At 39.9% G+C, this 22,667-nt stretch overlaps 1 protein-coding gene and 1 long non-coding RNA gene across 3 annotated transcripts; one reads left to right on the top strand and one right to left on the bottom strand.

The window, feature by feature from the left end:
- Positions 1-3,822: 3,822 nt before the first annotated feature.
- On the bottom strand, positions 3,823-5,113 carry LOC133212058 (uncharacterized). The gene is made up of 2 exons (XR_009725374.1): positions 4,772-5,113; positions 3,823-4,440 (listed from the first exon to the last, which is right to left on the bottom strand). It is a non-coding gene; the product is annotated as an uncharacterized LOC133212058 (long non-coding RNA).
- A 61-nt stretch (positions 5,114-5,174) lies between these two features.
- On the top strand, positions 5,175-22,213 carry OCIAD1 (OCIA domain containing 1). 2 transcript variants are annotated; one of them, XM_061352753.1, is made up of 8 exons: positions 5,175-5,314; positions 6,072-6,156; positions 9,856-9,909; positions 10,354-10,401; positions 14,849-14,978; positions 17,108-17,316; positions 18,769-18,918; positions 21,754-22,213. In XM_061352753.1, exons 1-8 carry the CDS (start codon positions 5,264-5,266, stop codon positions 21,789-21,791), a joined length of 765 nt encoding a protein of 254 aa, XP_061208737.1. In that variant the 5' UTR covers positions 5,175-5,263; the 3' UTR covers positions 21,792-22,213. The 2 variants fall into 2 exon arrangements, with proteins under 2 accessions (XP_061208737.1, XP_061208747.1); XM_061352763.1 differs by lacking the exon at positions 6,072-6,156.
- Positions 22,214-22,667: the final 454 nt, after the last annotated feature.

Here is a 22,667-nt window from a genome sequence, read left to right as displayed (position 1 = left end):
GCAGCCTCCCCGGGAGGCTGAGGGACGAGCTCCCGCCCGGGCAGCCGGCCCACTGCCGGGGCCCCGCGCAGGGCGGCGGCGGGCGCTTCCGGGGAGAAGGTGGTCTCCGACGTCGAGGGGCAGCCTGTGACATAAGGAAGCCTCCTCGGTACCGGTGAGAGCAGGACCGATCGCTGTCGCTAAAAGACGTTAAGAAGGCCGGTATGGCTGAGGTAGCCGGGAATGAAGCGGCCTTCTAGGCACGCAGCAGCGTGTCTGGGAAACCTTGGGGAGGCTTCCTCGCTGACGAAGCGATGAGGCCCTGTGAGGTCTCCTCCGCACGGCTCCCTTTCGCCCGTAGGAAACGGGTAGAAAATACGCCCTTCCCCCACAGCGAATAAGGACAAATACTCGTGCCTCGGCCAGCCGCACAACTGCCGTCTTTTTGCCCGAAATTACTCTCGTTGTTGGACCAAGGCGAGCCGCTGGACTCCCCCCCAGAGGATTCAGGCTCGCGGAGAGACAGTGGGGAAGCTTCCACCAACGCTACACCGCAGCTGGTGCCTCGGCCATCGGAACTTGACTTCCCGTACTTCCCACAGCGCCAGTCTGTAAGGTTCGTTCTAATGCAAGTGACACGGACGGAAAGGCACAGCATGAATTCACAACAACATCCTCGGAAAATCCATCTTGGACTGGCCAAGATTTCAGTAATACAAGAAGTCTGGTGGCTGAACATAACAGCGTATTTCTAACCAGTGCAAAGATTTTGGAGCCGATGGTAATAAAACCAGAAACAGTGCCACCACTAACAATTCAAACAGTTAGATAGTAACTGTATTTTCTGTTCAAGTGCCTCAGAACTTCCAAGCCTGAAAAGAAAAAACAGGGAGGAGGGAGAGGGAAAAGAAACAGTATGTCAAGCAATTTAAAATGGTAACACTGGATCTGCAAAACAGGGCTAGAAAGAACAGTGAAGTCACAGGTTCTCCGCTGTCAAACATAAGCCTGTCTTTCAAATACCGTGCTATAATAACCATATCCAACAAAAACAAAACTGAGTAAAAAGTACACTTTTTACAAACAACAAATGTGCCAGCACAACAGTTGCCAGTCTCTGTTAAGAGAAGCTCCAAGTTCTGTTGCACACTTTGTACAACTAAAAGGTCAATTCATGCTCAACTACTTAAGTCCATGTGCACTACACCCATAAGACAGTTATGTGCAGCAACTTGCAGAAACCAGTAGGAACAACTAAACAGGAGAAGAAAAAATTATATACTTGCAGCTGAGAAGAATATTTCAGGTTAACTCCTGTAGGTTTAAGAATTTTGTGAATGGAGTAGTTGCTTATTCTCTTACAACAATTGTACCACAGTCCATATGTTGGGTAATAGAAGACCTAACAAGAAAAACAGGATTCATTGCTACTGGTGGTGTGCATGATATCAGACAACTGGTTGAAGCAAAGTATGTCACAAGTTACATCTGATTTTGAAGTTATCCCGAGTTAGGAGCCCAGCCTGACCTTCCCAGGAAATGCATGTACACCAGTGCAATTGAAATGAGTGGTTGAGCTTCTCAACCAAAGAAAACCAGACCATTGGTACTGAACCCTGAGCACCTGAACTTCACAGGATGCACAATCCTTCCACTTTCAGAGCCCAGATTATCCTGTTACCTGCCTGCTTTACAAAATAGCCCTAAGGATTAGTTAAGATGTAAAGCACTTTTCAAAGTATATTACAGTACCAATTATTAGTAATTATTATCAATGTGGGTAAAGTCCTCAGTAATTGAGGCTTTGAGTCTCAGCTCCACAGACACCCACTCTTGGTTCTTGCTGATGCACCATAATGCTTCAGGCAAATAACTGATCCTTTGTTTGCCACCAGTTGTGGTAGTTACAACAATGCTCTTTTTTTTTTTTTTTTTTTTGCTATGAGGCTCTGTTGTTTCTTCATTAGGGAGAGTGATTTTTCCAAGTACAGCCCTGTTAACTCTTGGCAGCCGCTGAAGAATCAGCAGCTCTCAGCTGTTGTGTTTTATTCTGTTGACCACAGCACCAAGCAGAAAACATCAACAACAAAAAAAATCACCATTCCAGGAACACATAAACTTCCAGCACTTGGTTTAGCTACTTTCCTTACCAGAGCAGCATATATTCCAACTCTTTCACATGTCTATTTGTTTCAGTTAAGTCTTCTGCAATATCGTAAAACTAAAGTCCTAAGCCACCTCTTTGTTTTGCAGTGGATCTGTATAAAGCCTGTCACTAACTTGAACAAGGGGATGGAAAAGAATTTACCAGAAAGATAAGCTTTTAAACCACTTGACAGTCTATGTATATCTCACCCCATTAATTCTTGAGCTTCAGCTTCAAGAGTTCTAAATATTCACTGATGACTACCTAACCAGGTAATCGGTTCATTTTAAAAGAATCTTATTGTTCAAAAGCTTCCCTTTTTCCTTCTTTGAGGCATTTCCTTCAAAAGAAATCATTTCAAATTTGTAAAGGTTAACAATCAAGCTTTGGTACTGCAGAATTTTAAATCTCAAATATACTCATCACTCTTGGATGATAATAAGTCATAAAAGTTAAAAAGTTTAGTCACAGGTAAATGAGCCGTATTACATCTAGAAAGAATTGGTTTACTCCTCAAGTAGGGCAAAAATGTAACTTTATGCTATGCCTGTTTACAAATAGTCTGTCAGTTTTGTAGATTGAACATGTTTAAAAACACACAAAACAGCAATTGGAAAACAGCTGCTGAAGCATCAAGCCAGCATCATGCATGTCATTAAACAGTTCAGAGCTCCCCAATTGGCATCTCCAAAGAACTACTCTAGTACATCAACTTTTAAACAAAAATACCATATTGGATAACATCACCTGTCAAAGGAGAAGTAGGGAAAATAGTATTCAAGATACTAGATTTATAGACAGGTGTTAAAAAGCTAGTCCTAAACCTTACCTGAAGACAAGATTCCACGTAATCCATCAGAAGGACCCAGCGATACCATCACTGACCTTAAATTGAAGTTTTTAGTAGTTGCATGAGTACAAAGGAAGCAGTAGAAGTAGACCAGATGTCAAAAAGGGCATCCTTGTGAAGACTGCTGTCTGAGGGCAACGTTCAAAAACAGTCTTGAGGACTGAGAATGAAGTGCAAAGGATGTGAATATGCTCTACCATCCATGCTGAATGTGGCCCTACAGCTGCAGTTCTAAGCCAGCAAATGGATGTATGCAGCCAGGTGAAACTTTTAAGTGCCTTTAAGTATCTCACAAGCAGCCTGCACATGTCAAACAGGTAAGATTTTTGAAAGGACAGTAAACTCAGCATTTTCCTGCATGATTGCAGTATTATTTTTTTTTCCCCACTGGAAGTCTAAAGGACTTGGGGATAATGAAGTGAGAAAACTGAATGGATAAGTATTAATTTAACAATGGGGAGGCAAAACAACAGCTCAGAGTCATTTTCTTCTGTGAAGGAGATCCACAGCCATTTTCTCCCCTCTGAAGTTCCATGTTTGGAGAGGGTGCCATCCATGAACATGTCCTACCCTACCAAAATGCAAGCTTTAAAAACCCGTTGCACTCTTTGCCTAGAATGTACTGAAAGCCCAGCAGGAAGCAGCATGAAATAAATTACCTTTATAACTGTGCTATATATAGCCCCATAAATAAAACTTTGATGAGCTAATGTGGCCAAAATCTTTTGCCCTTGCCGATTAATGACATGCATCACAGATGTTCACATACTAGAGTGTCTTTCATGAGGGTGGGCCAATGTGACAAGCAGATATTAAGGTTGCCTGATAGAACAGATTACTACCAATCTCATGGAAACTAGAAATGTCTTTATTGTATTATGACAGCTATGAATTAAGAACCCCACAATTCATAGGTTCTGGTTCTACCCTCCCAGCTTATTTCAGGCGTCCAATACTCATAAGTCCATCTCCTCTACACCTTTATTGGTGCAGCCAAACCTACTACTTCCCACACACTCCTCAGTCCATTTGTCCTGGGTCCTACACATGCCCACAGTGTTTATTTTGCGGCTGCATTCTCTACTGATTTCAGACATTTCACATCCACATTCCATACTAATTTCAGCCACCTTCAATCTCCACAGCCTTCCCTCTCCTGTCTTCAGGCACGGGATTTTTTTTTTTGTACAGCTACCAGACAGTAGCAATTTAAGCCTCTTCTCTTGAATTCCAGGGTAAAGAGACAATGGCTCACTCCAGGAAAGGCTTAAAGGGAGTGGTGCATTCCAGGCAAGCAGAGGCAGATCAGGATATGGTGAGCTCAAGCCACAGTAGTGAATGTTTACAAGAAAATGCCACAGCACACACTGCGCTATCAGAAACATCTTTTTATTTGTTCCTCAGCTTTTCAGAGTTCCCGATAGACTGCAAGCATCCACTACTTCTGCCACTCCAGCAGTGTTAGCTAGAGGCAAGCACACAGACTCCTAATCACCCACTTCAGGATAACCTCAACCACCAAACCTTTACCACTTCAAAATTCAGACAGTTGGCCAGCAGGTTCTTTCTTCGTCCCAATTCAAATACACTCTTGTTGGGGGGCAACAGGCATCCTTCCTCTTCAGTCAGTTCTGGCCACGCATCTTTAGCCACCAGGTAACCTACCTATTGGTAACATACCTATGCTTAAAGTAGGCACGGGTGGGTAAAAGCTTTTTGCTACCATTTCTGAAAACCAAGGAGCACCAACGTGGGGATTAATGCGGCACAGAGCAAACTAGCCCCGCAAGGGTTACCTTTAAAGGACTGGCCGCCCCTGAAGCAGCGCCTGCTCTCAAACAGCATTAAAGGGTGGCATTCTTTAAGCAGGCAGGAAACAAGATAAGGCACAGGAAGGAAACATTCTCGATTGAAATGAATGCCCTGAGCCTCAGCTGCTGCCTCTCGGTCCTTCCCCGCCCTCCCTCTGTCCCTTCCACAGCCTTCCCATGCAGGACGCACCGCTGCTGAGCATAAATAAACACCCGGCCCCGATTACCCAACAGCGGCCTCTGCGCAGTAGTGCGGCCTACCCCGGGGTCTGCTCCGCCAGGTTTCCCCTCAGGGGCAGGCCGCGCAAAGTCCATACCCGTGCCAGCATTAGCCTTGAGCAGGAGCCCCGCCGTGGCCTAATAGGGGCGTCCCTATCCCCGCGCCTCCTCCACGCATGCGCACGGAGCCAGCGCGGCTAGCAGCGTCGCGGGGACTTCCGGGTCAGCGGTGGGTCGCAGTGCCCTCCCCGCCCCGCCATGGAGGCCGGGCCGGGCCCCGGCGGCGGGGAGCTCGGCGACCCGGCCGAGGTACTGTCGTTCTCTCGGTGGCGCGGCCCGCGGGGGACTGCGGGAGCGGTGGTGGGGTTGTTTCTGCTGAGGGTGAGGCAGCAGGCCCTGGGCCTGCACCCGCCCTCCGCCGGCCGGGCAGCGGGATTGCCTGGCAGCGTGTTACCTGGGCCTACCGTGAGCTCCCTGGAGGGCTGCGGACCGCGGGGACGGTGCCCTTAAGGCCTGCCTGGCGGTATTCCGGGGGACTGCCCCAGCAGGAGGTGTTCTCGGTACCGGCGGCCTTCTCGCTTCTGCCCTTCTCCCAGCTGGCGGCCTGGCAGAGCGCCCGGTCGCACGCTTTCGCGGCTGCAGAGTCGCGCACCTCTGGTAGGAACAGCTGTCTAGCTTTCAATAAGTGTAAACGGGCAGCAGGCGTTGTGTAATTAAAGTCTTGGCAAGTATTTTAGAAAGAGATTTAATGAGCTGACAGGTTTTTGTCCATTTGGAGGGCTGGTTGCAAGGACAAAAGCTGGCTTTTCTAAAGGAGGAAGAGTGAGCTGAGTTGGAATTTGACTGTACCCAATATGTTTTCTACTCTCTTGTATCACTTGTGGAACCATTGGGTTTTAAAAATTAAATACTTCCTGTGACATCTATAAACAAAAGTCACCAGTTCCTTAAGTGTAGCTGTGTGAAAGTACAGGTCCTGCAAGGTGTGAAAGCTAGAGTTTTTAATTGAAAAATCCCCCAAAACCTTTCTTTTGCTCACTCTTGTAATTTATTTCCCCAATGAAAGAGGGAAATACCTAAGCCTTATGTGCCGACAGAGGAGGAGAGAAGACTCCTTAAGGAATGTGCTGAAGAGAGTGCCAGGTATAGAGGTGAGTTCAGTTTTCTGGTGAACTTGGTTTGCTTTTCCTCCACCCTTAATTTTTGTTGCTGTCTGAGGCAGCAAGCAAGGCAGGCCTGTGTCAGTGTATCACTAACAGTTCATTAACAAGTTTCACATAGTCTAAGATTACATTCTGGTGGAAGTTGATCCATGGAGGATTTCCATTTATTAAGAGTTTGTAGGACAGGATTCAGGATTTCTGTAGACATCACAACATAATTTTTAAGGCTTATGCTTTATCATACGATCCCTTCATATTTTAAATTAATATGCCTATGAAAAGTCTGAAAATAGATATAATTAATGGAGTCTCATTTATGATTCTGGTTTTTGTTATTTTTGTCTTCAACTTTTGTTATCTTTGGAGTGCAAGAATAAAATAGTTTAACTTACAACCATTGCTTTCTGTCTTTATGGATGCTTCTGAGGAGAACACTAAGTACAGAACATAAGTAGTCACTCAGCTCAGTTTTTGGAGAAACTGTGTCTGTGTGTGAGCAGACATTTGGGCACCTTTCCACTGCAAATAAAAGCCATGATTCTGCAGTCAAGTAATGATTTCTGTATTACAGCTAGTATACAGGAATCGTAAACTCACATTGTTTTCACAGAATACTTTCTGTCTCATCTTGATTTATTTGAAATGTTCGTTGGTTGTTGGTTTGGGTTTTTGTTGTGTTGTGGGTTGTTTTTTTTTTACAAAGCATTGAGAACTGATGGCATTACTTTTTAACATTGCTTCTGTAACCCAAAGGTTCAGCGCATACCTGTTTTTTAGACACCTGGTCAAGAGGTTTGAAGAAGCCTTCTGATGTGATTGTTACCTACTATTCTGTCACATACTAGTAGATTACTCCTGATGGTGATAGGTGGCTTAGCAGAAACCAGGACTGAGGAAGAATTTAGCAGCTGATTTGCTAAATTTAGCAGACAGGGGCTCTGGTTTCTCCTGAAAGCCAGCCCTTTCAGGGGCAACTCCTATGGCACTGTGATGTTGAATTAAAGATTCAAAGTTCTGCTTTATCTTTCTCCATTGCTTTTATGGAAGAGGTATTCTCCTCTTCCATGTTTATTCAGATACCTGAAAATCTTCAGCTTGTTTGCTAAAATCCAGCCATTTTCCTTATATTTTTATAAGTGAGAAGAGTCGGGTTCATTCGTAAGAAAGTGAAGGTTGGTTATGGCATATTGATAATCTCTGTCCTGGAAGACACGAGAGGAGAGAATTGTTTATTGCCCTTGAGGTGTTCTGCTGAGAGTTCTTGATGGGCAATGTAATTTACTGCCCTGTGTATCTTTATGCAGAGGCAGAAGCAGCAACATGAAGGTGCTGTTGAGAACAGTCAAATCTGAGGAACCTTGACGAATTTCACTTTAGGGAGCTACAACAGTAAATGCAAGATGCTTTTTCCAGGGGTTGTGTACTGTGCTGTTACCTCACTATGTAAGCCTACCGCCCATCACTTTTTTCTAGCTCTACTCTGTTTCATTGTTCTGCATTATATGTGCCTGGAGCATTGTGTTCCCTGTATTAAACGCGCAGTATTTGAGTGTCCTTTTGCAAGAGGTGTGGGCCACCTGTGTGACTGCCCTGACATCCTCCCTTCTTAGTGTATCAGTTCTTGTTATTCATATTATTGCTATACATTTGTGCATTTTCAGTTGTTTATTCAAAATTTCAAGTTTTTTATTCAAATTTTAGATTTTACCTATTCTTGTAAGCCCTCTGTGTTTTGCCATAGTTTCTGTTGGCAGCTTCTATTTCAGAAATGCCTGCTAGTAATTTCAGAATTCAGTTTAATATATGATTTACTGGTATTACTAATTTTTAATCACATGGTATAATACAAAATGTAATGCTTAGTAATTCGTATTATAATCTACAGTTTTATCCATTGTACTTTTAATCTCGTTAACAAAATCAAACCAGATTGATACAGCTTTTTTTCTGTAAAACCATTTTGACTAGGGTACATTCCATTCCCGTCCTTAATTATGGGCTGTTCATATATCAGCCTTCTGTTGTTTTTCCTAGGATTTATTTTGTTCCTGAAACAAACAAAAAAAAGTACTTTTTGCCCGTAGCAGTGGGAAGCATTGACATGTTCTTATTTGTTAAGCTGCACTTTTTTTCTACACTTGAGTAATTATTAATAGTTTTTATGTATGAACCCAATTTTTGTTTATTTATTACTCTCTTAATTTCTTGTGAGTATTTCAGGTCAATTGTAAGCTCACCTATGAATAGCTGTTTCCATTAAAATGTGTAACCTGTCTTTGATGTTCAGAATATTTGTGTAGGGCCTATAAACCATTTCAGACCTCTGAGGGTTAGACTGAAGTCCTCTGTGATGAGTTCTTCTGAATTCTTATTTTTAACAACCCACATGCCCTTGGTTTTCTTTGTCTTACAATTTAGCTTCAAACCTGCATTGCCATTCTCTAGCTCAGAAAATCTAGGTCTGAAATCTCCAAAAGCATCACGGTTTTATCTGATAATAGATTGGAAGATTTTATTCGGTATTTTGAAGTGTTGCTGTTATCTTGCTTTGAACCAAGTAGCCGATACTTTCTCTTAAAAGTGACATCCTATCATATTTACCCTGCAATGTTGGTTGCATTCCTGACCTAGATCTGTCAGAATTTGCAAAGGAATTAGCTGTTAGTTTGCAAAGTTTAATACTGTGCTGTCCAAATGATAAAAATATAATTTATCTTCAAACAAGAACTCAGTTAGCAGATCATGTGCATAAGCTCTGTAAACATCTAGTGCTGTAGCAAAAGTTTCTCCCCTAAAGTCATTGAGCTTTTTTGTTACATACGCATTTTCAGACTTGCATAAAATGTAATTTTATTATGACATACCTAAATCTTTCATGTAATTAACAAATAGGACAGGAGCCTAAAGTTATGGGTGACACTGTATCTTGTGTAGGAATGGCGATCTTTGTGAAGAGTTTCAGTCAGTCTTCCCAATATCAAAATTATCATTGCTGTAAATAAGCATTCCTTTTGTTTCTTGCCATCTTCACATGCTTCTGGCCACCGGGAATCTTTCAATATGATAAAAATCAGTACGCAGCTCTTCTGTGTTTGTTGTCTTCTCTGCATTCCTGACCCTTCCCCAGAGTTGTACAGTTTGATCTGTAAGCTACAGAAAAAGCTGCCCTGTTCCGTAATTCGCTGGTGAATGAAACACGTTACCTACTTCTAATCAATTTGATTTATATCTCTGTAAGAGTCAGACTTTCCCCAAAGTTTTTATGTTGAAACAAAATCAAGACTTTTGGTGATGAAAAATATTTAGAGGCACTGGCCTCCATGTAACTGCCTTCCACCCTGAAGAACTATTTATGCTTCTCTGGTTTAAAATTCTGCACCAGGATGCTGAGCAGTTGTAACCAGACAAGGAGGCTTGCCCTTAGAGCTGTAGACCATCTGTATTTTAGGAAGCATGAAAGCTAATGAAGACAGGATGACTCGTTAACCAGTACCACGTAATTTGTAGTTAGACTTAAAATCTGGAATCGAGAATGTTTCATAACGTATATTGTTTGTTAATTATAGGGTTACATTCTTATACTGCTGAACTCAGTAAGGCCTAGAAACTCTCATGTTATTGCATATTCTGTTAAATTTAGTTGAAAATATTGAAAATCGTATTTTAAACAGCTTTTCCTCTTCACAGCTTTTCCTCTGGCTGCAGTGAGCATGCTTGGTACTAGCTTCTTAATTAAGAAAGGTAAAGTGTAAACATACTTTGGGTTAATTTGGATTTGCTCAGATGAAATGCATTTCTGCTGTTAATACAGTTACTATAATAATATAGTTTCTTATTGTAGTTAAAAGAAGTTCAGACTGTTCAGCTACATGACTTGCAATTCCTAAAATCAAAAGAGCAAAACTTTAAATTAAAATTCACGTTTGCTTTCTGTTGTTTGACAAATGCAATATCTTAGTGATTATGAAGCATATTCTGTATGTGTCGTAATATGTGTGGTACGATTAAAGTGCTAATTCTTAGATTATTCTTTTTTATAATTTTATGGGGAGTTTAGATGTTGGGTTTCTTGAATTTTCTTCAACGTTAAAAGAGTAACCTTTACCTAGAAATGTAACTACAGTTGATGTTTTTCAGCTTAATTCTTAATAACTTATTCCTAATTACTTTGATCCTAATTTTCAGGTGTTCTAAGAGACAGCTCAAGATTTGGCTCCTTTGTAAAAGTTGCATGTAAGTAAAAGCAACATATAAATTCAGCTTGTATTCATGCCTTAGGTTCTGGAGTCTGTTACACAGATGTAGTTTGCATGAAACTAGCTGGCTGGTTCACTGTGACTCCACTCTGTAGAGCAGAATATCTCAAGTTGGAAGGGACCCATGAGGATCATGGAGTCCAACTCCATGCTCCTAAAGCTAAACCATATGACTAAGCAGATCATTAGGCACTCCTTGAACTCTGACAGGCTTGGTGCCATGACCACTTCCCTGGGGAGCCTGTTCCAGGGACTGACCAACCTTGCAGTGAAGAACCTTTTCCTAATGTCCTGTCTGAACTTCCCCTCACACAGCTTCATTCTATTTCCTTGTGACCTACCACTGGTCACCAGAGAAAGGAGATCAGCACCTCCCATCCTACTGCTCCCCTTGAGGAAGCTGTAGGCTGTGATGAGGTTGCCCTTGGCATTCTCTTCTCCACTAAACAAACCACATGACCTCAGCCACTCCTCGTAAGTCTCGTCCTCAAGACCCTTCACCATCTTGGTCACTCTTCTCTGGGCACATTCTAAGTTTGATGTCCTCCTTCTTCTGAGGCACCCAAAACTGCATAGAATACTTGAGGTAGGACTGCACCAGCACAGGGTAGAGTGGGACAGTCACCTCCCTCGACTGGCTGGCTATGCTGTGCTTGCATCCCAGGACATGGTTTGCCCTTTTGGCTTTCAGGGTACACTGCTGACTCATACTCAACTTGTCATCAACCCAGACCCTCAGATCTCTTTCTGCAGTGTTGCTCTCCAACCCCTCATCCCTCAGTTTGTATGTATAAGCAGGATTTGCTGTCCCAGATAGAGAATCCAGTACATAGAGAGTCAGTTCTTACATTGATACAACTGTGCCTGAAGATAGGAGTAAATGATCTGATATAGCCAATGAACAAGTTTTGCCATCCTGGAATTAGTTCTGTCAGTCAGCAACTTCTTAGCTACGTTCCTTAACTACAACATCTCATACTGCAGGAACCTATTCAATGTCAAGAGGTAGAGCTTTCCATTTATTCATCTAGCTTTCCATAAAATTGCTTGACAAGTGTAATGTAATAATTTAAGACAAAAGCATTGTAAATAGATACTGTACAAGCTTACTTTAAATTACTTTGCCAGAGTACAGCCACCCCTCCCTTCCTAATTTGAAGGTCTTTATTCATGCATCTCACTTGTCCCATTCAGGCTATTTTAGTGCCTTTTTTTCCTGGACATTATGTATGTACAATTGTAGGAAAACGGCAATGAATGATTTTGGATTAAGTATAATCACAAATAAATTAATAAATTAACCTTTTCAATGTAATACATGACAGTAAAACAGGAAGTTGCCATCTTGCCAATCTGCCTAGATACAGCCAGTTACCCTTACAGTTTACTTCAGTGGGAAGAGGGTAAAACCCATGATTTGTAGTAGAGGAAGTGTTGTTTAAGCAGATAAATGAATGTGAGGGACTAGGGCCGCCATTTGTTTATGCTAAATTCTACTTGCTTTCTTTGAATGCCAAACAATGGTGTAACACAGATGTTGTAATAAATAACAGAATTACTGAGAGCTCCTCCACATTTCTAGTTAAGGGCTATGTTCTTCCTATTAAACAGAATGAAGTTTTGAAATCAAGGGGAACAATAGAGAGCACCTGGACTGGACTAACTGTTCTTGATGTTAAGGTTATAAGCCAGAATATTTTTGGCTTCTCTCTGATGGACACTGGAGGCATCTGGACTTTCATTTTGTACTAGAAGAATTTTCCACTTTTCATTGTCTTTTAGTAGGTAACTTCTTGTGATTTATGTGCATTTTAAATACGGGGATTTTTCTGGGACATAGTTGGAGTGTAAAAGGCCTGAGTTAAGCAGCTTTTGTTTCATCCTCATATTGCTTAGGTCAGATGATGTCTGCTGTCAGATCCTACTGTCTACAGGATCTTCCTGAAAACTATTGCCAGGGCATAGTTTGCAGAGCCAAATTATGCCTCACAATTGAACTGCACATTCCTCCTGCAGTGAAATCTTGCTAAAGGAAGCAGTGCAGTTGTTTTGGTTTGGTTTTTTTTTCTTCCTTAAGTTCTGAAAGAAAGGCATATGTGATTCCAGGCACTGCTGCTAGCTCATAGCTAGCTGATAGTAGACAACAGTAAGATAGTTCTTCAGTTCTTGCTTTTCTGGTGTTGTTGATCTGAGCATATTGCTTCTCCATCTATTGACTACAGTAGTCTGTCTTTGGTAATGGTGCATGTCACTTGTGGTCTTTAGATTCTTATTCTGAACAGTATCTATGTCTCATTCCATTAATTGGTCTTTTATATCTAACTACCATAGCTGAATTAGGGTTTTTTCTCTGTCTGTATCTTTCATCTTTCCCTACTCTAGTTGTATCTGGAATTTTGTGAGGTACTTCATTTTCTAGATAGGAATTTTCAGATTCCAGGATGTTCTTCTGCTCACAGGAATTACAGCTTTTCTCAGTAGTCTTCTACGCACTCTGACCATTTAATGGACCTTCTAGTTAGTCCTGACTGATATGCTACACTGACAGTATCCCTTTCAACATAGCATAGAGCTGTTAGGAAAGGCTGAGATCTGTACATCCTACTTCATGTTAGCCTGCAACAGTGTCTAATTTAATATGCTGAATTCAAAGAATCATCTGGCTGTGAGAAACCAAATTACGTAGCAATCATTGCTTTGGTAATCACCTTGCTGATTAGCTGTATTTTGCTCAGTATTTAGTTCAAATACTTGTTAGGGGGCTTGTAATTTTTCCCTTTCTGTGTATTTACAGCATTTGATGTGTCTTCCAATTTTTTTTTTTTTTTGACCTAAACAGCTAAACCTTTATATTTCTCATTTTGTAGTCTTCACTTGTAGTTGTGGCTGTTCTCTTTTTTTCCCTTGAAAAAAGCATTTTGACCTTTTGAAAATACAGGCATTAGATCAGGAATCATAATTTCAGTACCAGCACAGCAGGATAGGATAAAATCACCTTTTATATTGATTCCCAGGTGATGTAATCTACAGTGTGAGAACTTCAGAGGATTAATGTTAGTGATAGTTAACTCTTCCCTGACTTAGTCTTTGTACTTAGAAAATACATGTTGCATATGAAGGAAGAAGGGTCTAGTCCTTTTCTCCTACAAAGTCAACAACAGGACTTTTGTTAATTGCCATTGAATCTTTCATGCTGCTTCTGAAACAAAGAAATACAAAGTGAAGTATAAGCTTTTGTAAATAAGTAAAATTAGTTCTGCTTTGTGTTAAGTAACATTGAGCTTGGTAGCTTTGCAACAATAGCAATGGGTAAGAGCACTGCGGTAGATGACAGTGAAGAAGTGTCTTAGGTAAATGTTTTACAATAACCAGCTAGAATTGAACTAGTGTTTGCTGGCATGACAATGGGACTTTCCAAACCTAAAGTTCAGCCAAAGGATGAAGTGAGGAAGAAGATGAGAAGAAACGACGACCAGGGGTCCCAAAGACCACATTATTGTGCACATTCAGGAGGAATTTTCTAGAAGAATGATGTCATGTAAAAGTAGCTTTACGAATATGCATGTAATGTAATGAATATGTATGTTTGATGACTATATAATCACAGCTTGTTTAGTGCTCAAGCAAGACACACTCAGAGGAGCTACCCCTCATGTCTCCCGGCACCACAATAAGGAATACGTGCTTGTCAACTTAACCTGTGTTGGCGAGTTCTTAGAGTTTTTCTGCGAATCGCTTCCTGCTCCAGTTGACCCACTCATAAAACTTGAAGGAGCCAGCTGATGGAAATCACCAATTTTAAACCAAGAAAGAGCTGCCATGAGCGCTTATTCTCATATCCTGTCTAGCAGCTGAAAATCACTCAGGCATGGAATTGGAAGTATTTGCCCAGTGACTGCAAGGGTTCAGTTAATTCAGTTGTTTGTCCTTTGGCAGCCGTATCATAGAACCTTCTTCAGAAGATACTGAGCCTAATGCTAAGTTAATGTACACTTCTCTTCATACTAGTGAAAGTCTTTTCCAGATCTCACTATTCTGATGGAATAAATCAGCAGAATTTACTGCCTTTGCTTATTCCTGACTGCTTTAGCACCTTTGATAGTTAATTGTTATTTCTGGATCTTGGAAAAAACTGATTGCAATTATTTTTCTTTATGTGCTGGTCACCTTTCATTCATCAGGTACCAGCTGAAATCATTTGATGCTCTTGCCATGGGTAAATCGTTGCTCTGTGTCTCTGTTCTGTGGTTGTGTTTGGTTTTAGTACTCCTTGTCTGCAAAAGAAGCAGAGATGATTACCGTATGGTTTTGATTTAGATCTGTTTTTTATTCAAGATAGTGTATAATTTATTTGGAATTATTTTAAAACTATGTTGTATTTTATAATGCAATGTATAAACCAGTCTCTTTTCTTTTTTAAAAAGTTGCTGGAATATGTGGATACATGGCTGGGAAGATTTCCTACTTGCCCATCTGTAGCGAGAAATTTAAGCAGCTGAAGGATTCTCCAATAGGAGATGTTCTACGACAAGCTCAGAGACATAGTTCACCGAAGTAAGAATTCAGTTCTCTTTTGAATTTAAAACTTATTCTGAAATAGGACATTTTAAACACTAAGAGATCAAAGCTATATTTGCAGCTTTGAAAGACCTTCAGAGCTGTGCCTTCCCTCTTTGCTCTGTTAACGCAAATCAACCACTTTGAGGAAGCCATGTCTGTATCACTTGGCCAGCTATAAAACATGCATTTTGGGTTCTTTGTGTACAACTGATTACTTCAAGGAGTAGGAAAGGAAATATCCTTAGCAAAATGTATTCCCTGTAAATTAAGATGTTTTTCTGTGGAATTTACTTACAGTAGGGTGACAGCAGAAGTTGCCTACTTAGTTTAGAAGTAAGCTAAGTTAACTGAAATGAAGTAGTGTTGCATTCTAAAAGTTTTTCCCATAGTTTGGTTTGATTGAAGTAGGAAGAGGGTGGAAATGATTTCAGTGTTTATCAAAGGAAAGAGCCCAGTAAACAATATCAGTGCAGGAAGAAGCATGGTGGTCAAACTTACTGCTGTTTGTTTAAATCCTTTACATCTGTAACAGCATTATGCTGTACATATGAGAAACTCATCAGGTTCTTAAAACTATTTCCTGTTTTGTTCCAGAATATTTTCTACCTCAAGTGGTTTTTAATTGCAAACTCCTTTTGGAATATCTCACTTAAAGCCTTCATTTAAAACTGAGAAAATACTGTTTGGATAGTGAGGAGTAGTCCTTGTATGCATGCACTAAGTAAATGTTTAGAAAGGATTTGAATAAATTCTTAATTACTTTATAAATTCAGATTTATGGCACTGTTGTCTGCAAGATTTACCTTTATTCTGGAATGTTTGTGTTTTTATGGCATCAAACATAATTTTAGGAATTGCTACTTTATTTACTGTAAATTCTTAGCTGAATTGGAGCTGGACTTGTCCCTTCACCCCGCTCCAATTTCTAGTGAGACATTATGACCATTAGCTGCTTTTTCTAGATGAGAACCTGTTTAAATACCATTGTCTGCTGCACCAATAAGTCCCTTCAACCTTTAATGCCCCCTTCTTTTGTATCTGTTAAGTTTTATTTACCAAGGGATAATTCCCCTCCCACCCTTTGATGAATGATTAATCTAAATTAATCTTCTGCTTTTTTAAGCCTTCCAGAGAAATCGTTACAATTTTGTAGTCATGAATTTACTAGTTAATGTATTTTGGTAATTCTGATTTGCTGTTAAAAATAGGTAAGGAGCTAAAATGTTACACAGTTCTCTAAGACTGTGTTTGCATATACTTTAAAAATATAATTGAGACCAAAGTGGCTTAGTTCTGTATGTTTAGTGTGAGAATAAAACAAAGACTAACTGCAGATGTTTTTCATAGGAAACTAAAAGGACAGCTAAGCAGAAACTTAAAGAAAAAAATGAATAAATACTCTAGAGACTTTCTAGTGGCACCAAGTGGTGGCATTCTCAATAGAGACATGTTGCGTGGTGCTTTGCAGGGCCATTCTGAGTATGCAGCAAATGTTTTTTAGAGTATCAAGCATCATTTTCCAGAATATTCTGGAGATGATTTTATCTTTGTCTCTGAAGAGAAAATTCATTAATGTTTCTGCTGAATTCAGCAACTCAGTAAACCTTCATAATTTGATTTCCCCAAGACGACTCTTCATTCTCCTTTCCTACTGTCTGGTACTGATCAATGACAGCAGCTTCTAATGATGAAGGGTTTTAAATTGCAAATTCTTCTTGAAAGGCCTTTAAAAATACCTATAGTTCCTGCTACCACTAGTTAGGTGGGTACATCCTGTTCTGTCTGTGTCAGAGGTAGGTTTTTTTCTGTCTGAAGACTCCCTGGGGGAAGGGATTGTCATTTTTTTGTCTTGTAAAGTGCAAAATACATTGTCTCTTTTGTTTCTGTTGAGAGATTTTCAGGTGTGACTTAAGTTTTTGGGAGGAAGGGAGGAGTATTGGGGAAGGGACTGTATAGGTCTTTGCAATGTAAATTAAAACCTGCACCCAAAACTTTAAGATGATAATCCATGTTGGAAACTAAACCATTTAAAAGAGTATTTGCTTTAACTGCACATATTGTTACTCTTACAGTTCCATTTTTAACTTCAATATTTCTGTATTTAATATTTCATTATTTTCCAGCCGATCCAGTCGGAAATCTGAATTTTCAGACATGCCTTCTCAGTCATATACCGAATCTTCTTCTCCCAGAGCTGGATACCCACTTCCTTCTAGCTATTCAGATGATTATAGTTCAACAGATAGAGCCCTCTCAAGTTATGAACCTGTTCCTTTCAGTGCTTCCCTAAATGAATCCTCACCTACAGGAATTACTGATTATGCTGCTCAAGGTGTGTTTTGTCTTTAAACATTTTGCAGTCTGTAGTATGATGACTCTTGCCTTTCTCTTCGATACTTCTCTTACTAAACTTTGTATTTTCATCCTGTGCAGACATACATGGCTCAATATAGTGATTTTGAATGGAACAACTTGAAGCTCCCAGAATTGCTTGTACACACAATATATGTATTATTTAGTGCTCTTAACTGTAATCTAAATTGGGGGGGGGGGGTGTTCATATTTTGTAGCTCTAATTGCAAGTAAAGTCTGTAAATTAACTTATATGGTTTAATGTGTTGTGAACATAAATCTGCAAAAAAACTTAGCCTGACTTGAAGTTCTGTTTGATTGAAGCTATGGTGAATCCGCCATCTTTTCACTGACCACAGTCTCTACCATTTATTTGCCTGTTGGCCTTTCTGAGGTTAGTGTGTTTTCACCAGTGGTGGTGCTGCAACTGTACACCACTATAATTCAGTGACATTAAACTGTTTTTTATAATGGGACAAGCATTTAAATCTTTTAAGAACTGAATGCATATTGCATTCTGTCTGGTAACAGCTGATTTTCTCACAGAGAACTTAAAATGGTTTTCAAGTACTGGTTGGTGCAGCTGTTCCCTTCTTTTCAGTATGAACTCTGTCCTCAGCTATTGCAGGGAAGCACAAGATTCTGAATTCAAGTCTCTCTGGGGCACAAAGGAGGAAGTTACTGTCAAATGCAAATTTATGTAATTTGAATTACTGTGGATTTTTTAACCCTTTATAGATGAGCCTTTATTTCAGAAAAAGGCCCTTTCATGCAACTGGGGTTTAGTGGTTTTATATATATATATATATATATATATATATATATGTACACACACACATGAGTCTTTTATAAGACTTGGATGTGAATGTGTACTTACACTTCATCACAAATATAGTGATAGCTGATAGATACCGATACAGATACCAACTGATAGTTGGTAGAAACTATCAGACCGAGATTCTGTATTATAAATGTAGATAAAAGGATAAAATATTTATCAGGTGACATACGACAGTAGTCCTAGTTCTTTGAAAGCAGAATTTAAAGCCTAAATGCAAACCCTTGAGATTCACCTAGCTTTCTCATCAGAAATCATAAATATATGAAATGTAAGATTATCATAAATTTTACATAAAGTAACCAGAAGTATTTTATCGGTCAACTGCCACATGGTTGTTAGGATTTCCGTTAGGTAAAATGAAGAAAAGGAGTTAACTGCCAGTTTTCGAAAGCAGTTTGACACAATGAGAAGGACAAAAGGAATGGATTAATTAAAGACCACATACATTTTCAGTTGCGTTTAGAACTGCAGCTGTCATGCTCTTTTTCATTTGGGATTGAGCTGTAATTAACTGGCATTCTGGAACAGGCTGTAGCCAAGTTCTGGCGTGCAATGACATTTCTTGTATCTTAATGTTTGTTTTGTTTTCAGATCCTGATCCAATTCCAGAAGAAAGCCGTAAAAAAAAAGGCATCACATACGAGGAATTAAGGAATAAACACAGAGAGACATATGAGGTAATGCTGCCACCAAAGGCAGAAACTCCAAGCAAGTTTTCACAGGAAAAACCAGCTAAGGAAGGTAATATAGCAGTTTACAGAAATACATAGTCAATATGGGTATTGGCAATAATGTTAAAACGGTCACAAACCCAAGGCTTAATTCTGTTTACCATTTAAGCAGCTTATTTTCACAGTATCTGCAGGGATCTCATGCGATCTGGTCTGTAGTTTCATGTTTCAAATTAATTCTTAAAAAACACTGATTTTCTAACAGCAAATTCTAACTCCTCTTTAGCTGTATTGCTCAGTGCCAGGCTGAAAATCTCAGAACTTTGGGGTTATTGACTATATCAAGCCACCTCTTTCAACAAAGAGTTCTCTGAGCTCTGAGCCATACTGAAGAGTTTTAGCCATGGAAGTGGGTGCATGCTTCAGATAGCATTGTTCTCTCAGAATAGAGCACATGGTTGATGGTTTTGAGGGGGGGTATTTACGAGTTGTTTCATGTGGAATTAGTGCATTTCTAAAGAGGCATTGTTTGTAGAGCTTCATTTTCTACATTAAAACTCAAAGGAAGGAAACGGTATTTGGCAGCAATATTGAGATTTGTTTTCACAGTGAAAAACAAAACTTTACACAGCAAAATAAGCCTGCAATGTCCTGAGCAGTAAGATGCCATTCAGTCACCTTTTTGACTCAGTCCTTTTTTTTTGCACAGGAGACACAGAAGCCGTTCATCATCACTTGCTCTAGAACTTTTTTAATTTAGTGTGGCATGTGTGTGAAAGTGATGTTAGCAGAGGAATGCTTTGGTGTTTAACACACTGCTGAAGTAGTCAGCTTGGATCGTTTGGGTTTGTGTGCAGTGTCCGGTGTCGTCAATCATGCTGCAACAAGATTTGTAGGAATAGCTGCCATCTCCTCTTAGGCATGACAGGTGGTAATAAGTACGGGAAAGTATGCTCAAGCAAAAAGTTCCGAAGCAGCAAGAGTAAGCATTGGAACAGCGTTGCTTACGAGAGAGTACTGGTCTTATTTCATGCTTGTGAATTACTTTGTCCAGATCATCCGTCTTTGGATGGACAGATCTACACAATCATGACGTAAAAATTACCACCAGCTGCAGAACAAGGATTTTTATCTGTTATTTCAAGGTTATGAAAGTCGTTCTCTTTTATCTTGTGACTATACCAGATGAGATGTTAAAAAATTATTGAAGCTCAGTTTCAGATTGCCTCTAAATTCTGTCAGGTGACACTTCACTGATTTACACAGTGTGTCTTTTCAGGATATTTCTGCACAAATAGAGAGCCTAGAAATGTCACTTGAAAACCATACACGCAGATCTTTAGCAGTACTCTGCAAACCTTGCCTTATTGCATGGCAAATCTTGTGGCTGTGAAATGAGAATATGCCTTCATTACTTTATTATTAGTTATTTGAGGACAGTAAAAGACCTCTATAAAATACTGACCAAGTATTGCATTCTATTTATTATGTTTCTGTGTTCATTTGATTGTTATACTTAGGCTTTAAGAATAGAACTACACTGAGCAGTGTATGAGATTTGTAAATAAACTTTTAAGATTACCTCTTTGTAATTTTAGGGAAAAGGGTAAGGGGGAATGCAGCAATTCAGAGATGTTTAACAAGTAGAAGTACATTTAAATCTACAGTTCAGGAACTCTACTGATGTTGCAGGCTAAGATCTGATTTAGCTTCTTGTGTCACACTGAACATGCTGCTTGTCATATGCCTCTTCCTACAACCTGAGGCATTACCCCTTTGTTCATCTTCTTACCTTGGTCATAGGAACCGGACTAGCAAACAGAAAGTGGTTTCTGCCCTTTGTTGCAAGGACATAAGGAAGGCCAAACCACACTTAAAGCAGCTTTATGTAGTGCCTAACTTTCATCTGCTGGTGCCTGCTCCATTCTTTGTAGCTGTACAAATACATACACATCTGCATAGTGACCTGCAATGGACTATTTTGCAGGGAATGAGTGTGGCCTGCTCATCTGCCAGGGTTAATAGAAATGGAAATCAAACTGTGCTTTCAGAGAGATTTCATTGTGCCTCATTGCAGTTATTAGTCTGCTTACAAGAGACTTGTGGGTGCATTATGCAAAGTTTGCTGATATCTCACTGAAACAAAGACCATGCATTCTGCTCTGTTCCACTGGTTCTACTGCAGATGGGTATTAATAAACAGGGGGTTTAGTAATTAACCTGCAAGTAGATTTATAAAGAGTTCCCTAACTAGTGCCAGCATTCCTACTGGATCATGTAGATCAGTGATGGCAGTCAGTTACAGACTAGTTGGCAGCTTGTATTCAAGAGACCATCTTTTCACTTTCTGGTCCTTGTTCAGTTACTCGTGACATACTTCTGCATAAATCCATTAAGACTGGTGCCCTGGTTTTGGTTTACTCTGAATCACTCCTATACTAAAGGAAGCTGCCAAATAATAATGGCTGAGTAGTTTCCTAGTAGGGATTACTGATTTCTGTTTGTCTTTGAACGTGTTTTTAACTATCCTGAATCCATCCAGCTGTGCACGTAACTGGATTATGTAGCCACGTTATTTATTGTAACATTCCTTGCCTGTTTCCTCCCATTGTCTTTGTTTCATCCACATGTTACATTTGTTTCCAAGTAATTACAAACCCTGTAGAGCAGGAATTAGCACAGTAGGCCTCTTGACTATTAATTCATTAAAGAAGAATGATTAACAAACGCTTCTCCCCATTTATTCCAAAGTAGCTTTAATTGGATGTCTGTTGTGCTGTGACTGACACTCCCCGCTCACCGCTTCAAATGGTCACGCATTTCACCATACTTTTTGGCAGTCTGTAAGATAAACTTTTGCAGTTAAATTGAGTCATATGTGACTACTGTTTTTTCTTTTCTTTAGTGAAAGTAAATAAGTATGGTGATACCTGGGATGAGTAAGAGCTGAATGAAGAAGTGAAGAAGATGATGTCAGCTGACTTGAACTTCATCTAGATTAGTCACAAGAATGAGCATCTTTGGTGTCTTCTGCCAGGCACGGCTCTTAATAAATGAGGAAAAAATCCTGACTTGCCAGAAGATTAAAAAAAAAGAAAAAAGAAAGCAAGCATTCAGGCTTAATGTGTTGGGTTTTTTTTTATTTTGCCTAAATGGCAAGCGAGGCTATTGTGAGGTGTCATGGCTATAAACCATTTGTGCTACTGTTGAAGAATGAAAAGGGTAACTTGCAATAACTAATATAAATGCATAGCAGAAGGTAAAAATATATGTAAAGAAATGCGATCACATGTATTGGGAAGGGGGAAAAAATCAGAATCTTCTCAAATTTCCAAGACTTGCATTAAAAGTTACCTGTAGAACTCGCCTCTTGCTTTGTGTTGTTTTGAAAGTGATAGCTGGAGACTTCAGACTGGTGTCATGATTGGTTAGCGCGGTATCTGGAATAATAGCTAGCTATGCTGGGAAACAAGGGTGGAGGAACCTACCAAACACACTTCACTGTACTACAGAACTGTTTCAAAGTGCCAGCTGTATTTTCAGACCAATACTCTGACTTGCCCAAACTGGGCCTCTTTAGTTATTCCAGAAGAAAGTGAGCAAATGCAACTGCAGATACTTAAAGTAGCTGCATTTAAGCTGCATTTTACTACAGGCTGTGGTAAAAGTTTGAATAATATATTAACTGTTAATATTGCGTATTGTGGATTTAGTTATATTTCTCAGTTTGTGCATGTCATGACAAAACCCCCATGTTAATGGAGAAGAGGTCCTAATCAGTGGAATACTGCATCGTTAGTACCTGTAAGGAAAGAGTTA

Source organism: Neopsephotus bourkii, unplaced genomic scaffold, assembly GCF_033783945.1.
Source record: "Neopsephotus bourkii isolate Nb327-2 ecotype Australia unplaced genomic scaffold, CSIRO-AGI_Nbou_v1 NB_54, whole genome shotgun sequence".
Taxonomy (NCBI): Eukaryota; Metazoa; Chordata; class Aves; order Psittaciformes; family Psittacidae; genus Neopsephotus; species Neopsephotus bourkii.
This window is presented reverse-complemented; position numbering and strand designations above follow the sequence as displayed.

Excerpts from the sequence above, each read along its gene's own strand:
- OCIAD1 (XM_061352753.1), top strand. The coding sequence starts at position 5,264 with ATGGAGGCCGGGCCGGGCCCCGGCGGCGGGGAGCTCGGCGACCCGGCC. Across the intron at positions 5,315-6,071 it reads AGCTCGGCGACCCGGCCGAG|AGGGAAATACCTAAGCCTTA; the intron begins GTACTGTCGTTC and ends CCCCAATGAAAG. Across the intron at positions 14,979-17,107 it reads CAGAGACATAGTTCACCGAA|CCGATCCAGTCGGAAATCTG; the intron begins GTAAGAATTCAG and ends ATTATTTTCCAG.